The following is a 9,624-nucleotide window of genomic DNA, read 5'->3' as shown; positions in this document are numbered from 1 at the left end:
TTCCATGGCCCTACCGCAGTATGCAAAGTTACCTTATTAGCTTCGTGTATCGATTTATTAGAGTAAATTCTTCCATTTTGGACCATCCATTTGTTACGCCGTGACAATTTAATTTGGGCCACCTATAATACTTATAATTTTTCTAGTTTGAACCACATTTTAAACTAAATATTCCACTTCGAAGAACTACAGATGTCAAAATTTAACCAAGGGCCAGCGTTTCAAATTGCCACCATAATATTCCACTTCGAAGAACTACAATTTGGGCCACCTATAATATTTATAATTTTTCTTGTTTGAACCGCATCTCTTTAACTAAACGACATTCCACTTTGAAGAACTACAGATGTCAAAATTTAACCAAGGGGGGTTCAAATTGTCACCATGTAACATGTATACATGCAGGTTGCTGCTTGCTAACAAGGTGGCCGTCATCACGGGAGCCGCGAGCACAGTCGGCAAGGCGATTGCCCGAAAATTCTTCGAGAATGGCGCCTCGGTCTTCCTCGCTGACAAGGAGCTGAACACGTGCAAAAGCTTCGCAGGCGAACTCGAAAACAGCAAGGACCCTAATGATAAAACCACGAAAGTGGCTAAAGCAATGACCTACGACACAAGCGACTGGCTGAAGTTTAGTGATGAGATTGAGAACCTGAAGGATGAACACAAGCATCTTGACATCTTCTACAACAACACTGAGTTCAACCACGTGTCTGCTTTGAGTGACAGCAAAGCCTTCGAGACCGCCATGGCGGCCAACTTCCAGTCCGTCCTGGACAGCATCAATCACACCAGTGCTGTGATGACGAGCCAGAACCCGAAGGGAGGCTGCATCCTCCTGAGGAGCAGCACCATGGGCTTGCTCGGCGACGTGGTGCCGTCGGCGTACAGCATCTCCCAGGCCGCAGCCATCGGCGTGATCCGGGCCAAGGCGGCGGAGCTGGCGGGGCATGGTGTGCGGGTGAATGCTATCTCGCAGCACGCCAACATTCACAAGCGCGTGCTCAAGTCAATCTTCCCCCATGCCGAGAATGACCACCTTGAACATATGATCAACAAGTACATTATGACCAAGATGGCGACCGAAGAGGACGTGGCCAACGCAGCGGTGTACCTCGCGTCGGACTACGGTAAGAGCCTGACAGGGAACAACCTCATCCTGAACGGCGAGTTCACTACTCCTTAGTGTGTAGCCAGAGATGCTTCCCAGCACAGCTGCGTGCAACTTTTCAGACCCCACCAGACACTAGTTGGGCGACGTCGTTTCGCTCCTCTAAATAAACAGTGTGATCAATTTCATCTTTTCATGTTTCAGCAGTTTTTACCAATGGGCTGGTCACCCATTATGTATGCAGCTTAATTTGATGTAATACCGATCCATTTGTTACTCCCTCTTAATTTGATTCTCCTAGTGAAATCGGGATCTTTATATTATTGTTGTCTCTTCCAAATAAATACACCACTCCAACTTGTTTTTGGTTCCAAATTCACCACCATTCAATTATCATGCTTTTGGTTTCAAAGTCGCCAACTGTAAAATTTTGCAGCTAATAGTTTCATTTTGTATTTTGGGGATATAAAGTACTACTAGCTTTTTTGTGTGTTTTCCGATAATATATATTGGTCTGCAAGCAGCAAAAGTAAAGTGCAGTATGAGGGACCGAAGCCGGCGACCAGAGAGGGGGTGAATGGGAGCCGATCAAAATTTCTTCGAAATTCGAATCGTTGGCCTATGTCCCAAAATCACCCAAGCCCTCAAGCGTTCTGACCAAAGTTTGGAGTAGCTATTGAAAAGCTAAACCAACACAAAAGGCCACGAACGTGCGAGCGAAACCACGAAGCAAATCGGAAGCGAATCGAGAGAAACCGCAGAATTGATCTGCCAGGACCGGTCTGACCGGTGCACTTGACCGGTCTGACCGGTCTCGGCTGTTCAAAAACTAGCAGACCGGTCTGACCGGTCTTGCCTACCGGTCTGACCGGTGGCACCCAGAAAACCTCCAAAATCCAACCTTCAAACCGCGAATCTCGAGCAAATCGCGTTCAAATTCAATGAAACTTGGAGGAAAGCTACGTTCCTACCCCAAGAACGTATCCCCAAGAGATCTCACCCTAAAGATATCCATAACACGAGAATTTCGGGATGAGATCAAAAGGGATGGGGTTTTCTCTAGAACTCAAGAAATCGAATTCGAACGAGCTAGTGATTCCAGAGGGTTTAAGACAGGGCTAGAAGCACGGGAATCACAGCAAAGAACTCGTGGAACCATCGCAATCGTGTGCACCAAAAACGAAACCAAAATTCATCACAAACGGGCACAAAAACGATGAGATTGAATCGATTCAAAAGCCCAGAGGGCACGCGGAGGATAGGGCCTCCTTTCCCAATCAAATCCCACACAAGGTCTCAACAATCCATCAACTAAATCTACCCTAAAGGGAAGAACGGGGGGAGAGAGACACAGGGGCGGCGGCCTGGAGGAACAGAGAATTCACGAACAAGTTCTAAAAGCCGCAATTAACCTAACACAAGTGAAGGGGTATTTATACCCGCGGGACCGCTCAGACCGGTACACTAGACCGGTCAGACCGGTTGGTTAGACCGGTCAGACCGGTGCTAGGGACCGGTCAGACCGGTTGGCCTGCAGCACCCCCTGTACACGATCTCATCCGACGGCCGAGGAACTTTCTTCGAAATGAAGTCTTCTCCGCGATGCCGCCGTCTTGATGAAGATCCAGTCCGCGGTTTTGGAGGGTCCGCGAAACCCGGGTAGGTGGCCGGTTTTGAGAAAACCGCCAAAACCTCACACACGGGAAGATTCCTGCCTCCACGCCGTGGCCCTAGACGCCGTTCCCGCCTCGGCCTTCTGACGGCCCTAGACGCTGCCCGATGCCTGTCACCTCCTCGCCCGCAGCGAGGCCATAGACGCCGTCGACGCCCGTCGCCTCCGCCAGTCCCGAGACCGATGCCCGTGCCTCCACGACTTGGCGTCTTCAACCGCCGTCTGCCTCCTTGGTTTTGTGGCGCAAACCAAGAAACCTGCCTTCCATCGCCGCTTGCGCCCTCGATCCAGGAGTGGACGCCACAGCTGCCACCCGGTCCGAGCTCCGGTCTCGGCTGCCCTTCACCGCCGTCCACCGCACGGTCCATCGGCCACAGCACCTCCACGGCAGCTCCCCGTCGACACTTGACGCCCGTGTACCTGCAATCCAAAGACCAAGCGCACGATCACACCGCACGGTTAACAATTCACTCATCACAAGCAGGATAGAGTACTCAACATTCCTCAATCTCCCCCTTGATGAGTGCATTGTCAACACACCACCTGAAACCAGAGAAGTGATAAAATAGAAGCAAAAAGTGAAAAACTCAAGCAAGTGACAAAAAACTCAGAAAGGCAAGACCAGTCACTTACTCAAGCACAGATCGATCCCCTAAGACAAGGGCAACAGCTTGACGCAATCGATCAAAAGCCAAAAACATGACTCCCCAAAGACAGAGGTAACGCTCGACACAGACATGCTGGAAGTGGAAGGAAAGCAAGGAAAACCAGGGGCAAAATACAAAGCAGAAACTCCCCAAGCAAAGCTTTTCCCTCTCACACGTGCAACTCTCCCAAAATGATGCACTCTCAAAGCCCTGTGCACAACAAGTTTTTCAAAAATCAAACAAGTCTCCCCCTTGTTCGATCACTTCTCCCAAAATTCTCCCCCTTGTTGGCACATGCACACATCAAGTCTAGAAAGACCTAAAACTCCCCCTGAAGCTGAAACTCCCCCTGAACAGATGCTATGCAATGAATGCAATGCGAGAGGTGTAAGTGAAAGCATTCAGGGATACAAAGATATGAGCAACATCTAGTCTCAAGCATGTGTGCATCCATAAACAAGATCTGCATCTAGCTCAACAGGGTATATCAAATCAGTCTAGAGCTAGTGAAGTTCAGTTTAGAAGAAGTAAAAGCATCACCCATGATCTAGCACTAACAAGTTGGGAATGGAAAGCAGTGCTACTCAAACTCATCCAGGTGAGCCAAACCAGCCAAAACAAGTTGCCAACATTCATTTTTCAATCAAATTTATAACAATCAATTCTTAATGCCAGGGGTTGAAAGCTTGTCATGCTTTACTTAGCAACGAGGCCAAGCCTATGCCAAAAGACAATCAGAAGCTTAAAGCACTCATTTCAGTCCTGCACAGCCTTGCCCGGGTTCTCACAAGTGCAAAGTGAGCCGTCCCGAAAGCTCGATCAATGCGACAAGCAATCCCACCTAGATCTTTTCAATCCATTTCAAGAGGCGTTCAAGCAATTTTATCATATTTAGATCATTTCAAGTATGAATTGCTGAACAAAAGGCTATACTAGCATGAATAAGATAGCAAAGCATATCAACACACCCTAACATGCTAGTAGCCAAGACAGGGTGATCATGTTTTTCAGATTTTCAAATCAAAATAGCTTAACTCAGATGATGTCATATACACAATGGAGCAAGCTATACATGATCAAATTTATCAACTCACACTAGCAGGTACTAGAAGATCATAGCAATGTATACAAGAATGCTAGTGCAAGTGAGGCAATGCAAAATGCAAACATGTACAATGCATATACACAATGCAACTACCAAACCTAGAAAACCAAGAGAAGCAAAATAAAGACCTAGCGATCAAAAGTCAGCGATCAAAAGGGGTAACAAACCCCAAGCTCCCCTCACAAGTGAGCAAAGGTGTCCTGCCCTAGCGGTTTGGTGAGGATATCTACGGTTTGCCTCTCTGAAGGGACAAGAATCAGGTCTATGTGTCCTCTCTCATGGTTGTCTCGCAGGAAATGGAATCGGATGTCTATGTGTTTGGTTCTGGAGTGTAGGACAGGGTTCTTTGCAATGCTAATGGCTTACATGTTGTCTATGAAAATGGGAACCCTATCATAACTCAGTCCATAATCCTGCAAGGTTTGTCTCATCCATAGGATCTGGGAGCCGCAGCTAGCAGCGGCAACATACTCAGCTTCTGTGGAAGAAAGCGCTACGCTAGCCTGCTTGCGAGAGGACCAAGACACCAAAGATGTACCGAGAAATTGACAAGTGCCGGATGTCGACTTGCGATCCAACCGACACCCACCGAAATCGGCATTAGAAAAGCCCACCAAGACCAGAGAAGAATCCGCAGAATACCAAAGACCAAATTCAGGGGTGAATTTCAGATACCTGAAGATGCATTTCACCACCTGCCTGTGGGAGGTGCGCAGAGAAGCCTGGTAGCGCGCACAAAGGCAGACGCCAAACTGGATGTCCGGTCGCGTCGCCGTCAGGTACAGGAGCGAGCCGATCATGCTCCTGTGCTCCTTCTGGTCCAACGCCTCGCCGTCCAAGTCCTCATCAAGCGCCATAGATGTGTTGATCGAAGTCGGCTGAGGAGACAAGTCACTCATGTCGAACTTCCGCAGCAAGTCTCTAGTGTACTTGGCTTGATAGACAAAAGTGCCCTAAGGAGTTTGCTTGATCTGCAGCCCGAGGAAGAACTGCAACTCACCCATCATGCTCATCTCGAACTCCCTGGACATCTGATCAGAAAACTTGGAGACAAGAGCGTGAGAAGAGCCACCAAAGATAATATCATCCACGTATATCTGAACTAATAGAAAGTCATTACCAGACCGCATGAGGAACAAAGTTTTATCCACACATCCCATCTTAAAGCCCTGAGCCAGCAAAAAGGTTTTCAATCTATCATATCAAGCTCTAGGCGCCTGTTTCAAACCGTAAAGCGCTTTCTGAAGTTTATAAACACGGTTTGGAAACTTGGGATTTTCGAAACCAGGGGGTTGCTTCACATAAACCTCTTCTTCGATAAAACCATTCAAGAAGGCAGATTTCACATCCATTTGGAAAACCTTAAAACCCTTGGAAGCAGCAAATGCAAGAAAGATTCGAATAGCTTCCAAACGAGCAACAGGGGCAAAAGTTTCCTCAAAATCAATACCCTCTTTTTGGAAAAACCCCTGGGCAACAAGACGAGCCTTGTTTCTAACAACCAAACCATCCTCACCCTGCTTGTTTTTGAAGACCCACTTCATTCCGATGGGATTACAAGCAGGTGGAGGCTCGACCAAAACCCAAACTTGGTTTCTTTCAAAATTTTCAAGTTCCTCATGCATGGCATTGACCCAATTAAAATCAGAAAGAGCGTGTCCAATATCTTTGGGCTCAAAAGAGGCAACAAATGCTGAATGAGCAAAACCAGCGATACTTGTTACCTTGGACCTGGTGACTCGCTCGTTGAGATCACCTAGCATCTGTTGAGGAGGATGGCGGCGCTGAATGTGTCGCGGTGCTTCCCGTGTCGAAGTCGCCTCCTCCTCAACCAAAGCTGGTGCCTCCTCAGGTGCAGCTGGTGAAGAGTCACCTCCTCGATCAGCCCCCGGGAAGTAGACGTAGTCGGGTCGGGGCCGTCGTCATCGTCCGAGCTCGTGGCAGAGATAGCTGGGTCCACAGTACGCATGGTAGCCTCAGCGTCGCCCTCTGCAGCTTCTTCCTCCTCATCTTCAAAGATGGAGGTGCCGAGCTCATCATCTCCTGCAACTTCAAAGACAGAAGAATTGCACGGTGCAGTCTCGTCGAAAGTGACCTCACAAGTCTCTCTGACGATGTTAGTATCAACAATCAGCACACGGTATGCTCTAGAGTGAGAAGCATAACCGAGAAAAATGCCGTCAGATGAGCGAGACTCAAACTTATCAAGATTTCCATCTTTCAGCACAAAGCACCGGCAACCGAAAACTCTGAGATGGTCAACATGGGGCTGGCGTCCAAACCGCAACTCATAAGAAGTCCTGTGCATGAAAGCATGCAAGAAAATGCGGTTGGATACGTAACAAGCGGTGTTAACCGCCTCAGCCCAGTATTTGCGAGGAGTCCTATGCTCATCGAGCATTGTCCTCGCCATCTCAACCAGCGTCCGATTCTTCTACTCTACAACTCCATTCTGCTGTGGAGTGTAGGGAGAAGAATACTGGTGTTCAAGCCCTTGATCACTGCAAAAGGCGTCAAAACGAGTGTTTTTGAATTCTGTGCCATTGTCACTGCGAATCGCTCGCATGGCCTGGGGTAGCTCGTTTTTCAACCTCAAGATCAAGTCTCGAACAAACTCAAAAGCCTCATCCTTGGTTCTCATGAAAAAGACCCAAGAATAGCGAGAAAAGTCGTCCACAATCACAAGAACGTACCACTTCCCACTAACAGACATCACCCTAGAAGGACCAACTGTGTCCATGTGTAACAACTCTCTAGGGTGAGCAGTCATCACCTGATTAACAGGTGGATGAGAAGCGGCAATCATCTTCCCGTGGCGACACGGATGGCAAACAAGGTCCTTTTTCAAACTTCAATTTGGGCAATCCTCGGATTAGGCCAAGTGAGCTCAGTCTCGACAACAAATCGAAGCTCAAATGTCTAAGTCTCCTATGCCACTTCCACAAATCAGAAGAAGGACCAGCCAACAAGCAATGAGAAGGGCCAAAAGGAGTTCCAGAGAAGTCAACCAAGAAAACCCGATCGCGAGGTGTAATCCGGCAAACCAAATCTCCTCTGGAATCCAAAACACGCGAACAACCCTCCTTGAAGCGAACCTCAAACCCCTCATCAAGAAGTTGCGAAACAGAAAGCAAATTGAACCCAAGGTTCGAAACCAAAGCAACCTCTCTCAGGGTAAAATGATCAGAAACTTGAACAGCGCCAAGTCCACGTACCTTTCCTCTTCCATTATCCCCGAACACAATGTACTCCTTTGAGCGTATCGGGGTGAGGCTGGAGAACCATTTGTCATTCACGGTCATGTGGCGCGAACAACCAGAGTCCATGATCCACCTGTTCTCCAAGCCTCCGACCTGCACATCAGTAGTGAGACAAAGGGTGAGCAAATGTCTCAACACTGGGGTTAGCAAAGTGAGAAGCAAACCAGTGTCGAGCCATTTGCTCTACAGAAGGGTTAGCAAAACCAGGCAAAGCGTATCCCCCGTCCCGTCTACCGCGTGACTGACGAACATCTCCGCGCACCTCCCACAGGCAGGTGGTGAAACGCATCTTCAGGTATCTGAAATTCACCCCTGAATTTGGTCTTTGGTATTCTGCGGATTCTTCTCTGGTCTTGGTGGGCTTTTCTGATGCCGATTTCGGTGGGTGTCGGTTGGATCGCAAGTTGACATCCGGCACTTGTCAATTTCTCGGTACATCTTTGGTGTCTTGGTCCTCTCGCAAGCAGGCTAGCGTAGCGCTTTCTTCCACAGAAGCTGAGTATGTTGCCGCTGCTAGCTGCTGCTCCCAGATCCTATGGATGAGGCAAACCTTGCAGGATTATGGACTGAGTTATGATAGGGTTCCCATTTTCATAGACAACATGTAAGCCATTAGCATTGCAAAGAACCCTGTCCTACACTCCAGAATCAAACACATAGACATCCGATTTCATTTCCTGCGAGACAACCATGAGAGAGGACACATAGACCTGATTCATGTTCCTTCAGAGAGGCAAACCGCAGATATCCTCACCAAACCACTAGAGCAGGACACCTTTGCTCGCTTGCGAGGGGAGCTTGGGGTTTGTTACCCCTTTTGATCGCTGACTTTTGATCGCTAGGTCTTTATTTTGCTTCTCTTGGTTTTCTAGGTTTGGTAGTTGCATTGTGTATATGCATTGTACATGTTTGTATTTTGCATTGCCTCACTTACACTAGCATTCTTGTATACATTGCTATGATCTTCTAGTACCTGCTAGGGTGAGTTGATAAATTTGATTATGTATAGCTTGCTCCATTGTGTATATGACATCATCTGAGTTAAGCTATTTTGATTTGAAAATCTGAAAAACATGATCACCCTGTCTTGGCAACTAGCATGTTAGGGTGTGTTGATATGCTTTGCTATCTTATTCATGCTAGTATAGCCTTTTGTTCAGCAATTCATACTTGAAATGATCTAAATCTGATAAAATTGCTTGAACTGCTCTTGAAATGGATTGAAAAGATCCAGGTGGGATTGCTTGTCGCACTGATCGAACTTTCGGGACAGCTCACTTTGCACTTGTGAGAACCCGGGCAAGGCTGTGCATGACTAAAATGAGTGCTTTAAGCTTCTGATTGTCTTTTGGCATAGGCTTGGCCTCGTTGCTAAGTAAAGCATGACAAGCTTTCAACCCCTGGCATTAAGAATTGATTGTTATAAATTTGATTGAAAAATGAATGTTGGCAACTTGTTTTGGCTAGTTTGGCTCACCTGTATGAGTTTGAGTAGCACTGCTTTCCATTCCCTACTTGTTAGTGCTAGATCATGGGTGATGCTTTTATTTCTTCTAAACTGAACTTGCCTAGCTCTAGACTGATTTGATATACCCTGTTGAGCTAGATGCAGGTCTTGTTTATGGATGCACACGTGCTTGAGACTAGATGTTGCTCATATCTTTGTATCCCTGAATGCTTTCACTTACACCTCCTGCATTGCATTCATTGCAAAGCATCTGTTCAGGGGGAGTTTCAGCTTCAGGGTGAGTTTTAGGTCTTTCTAGACTTGATGTGTGCATGTGCCAACAAGGGGGAGAATTTTGGGAGAAGTGATCGAACAAGGGGGA

General features: G+C 47.4%; 1 protein-coding gene across 1 annotated transcript; it reads left to right on the top strand.

Annotated features, from left to right (window-relative positions):
* Positions 1 to 391: 391 nt before the first annotated feature.
* Positions 392 to 1,186, top strand: LOC120645976 (short-chain dehydrogenase reductase 2a-like). The gene has a single exon (XM_039922676.1). It carries the CDS (start codon positions 392 to 394, stop codon positions 1,184 to 1,186), a length of 795 nt encoding a protein of 264 aa, XP_039778610.1.
* The last annotated feature ends 8,438 nt before the right edge of the window (positions 1,187 to 9,624 follow it).

This window comes from Panicum virgatum, chromosome 8K (assembly GCF_016808335.1).
Source record: "Panicum virgatum strain AP13 chromosome 8K, P.virgatum_v5, whole genome shotgun sequence".
NCBI lineage: Eukaryota > Viridiplantae > Streptophyta > Magnoliopsida > Poales > Poaceae > Panicum > Panicum virgatum.
Note: the sequence above shows the minus strand (reverse complement) of the source record. Positions and strands in the feature narration are given on the sequence as shown.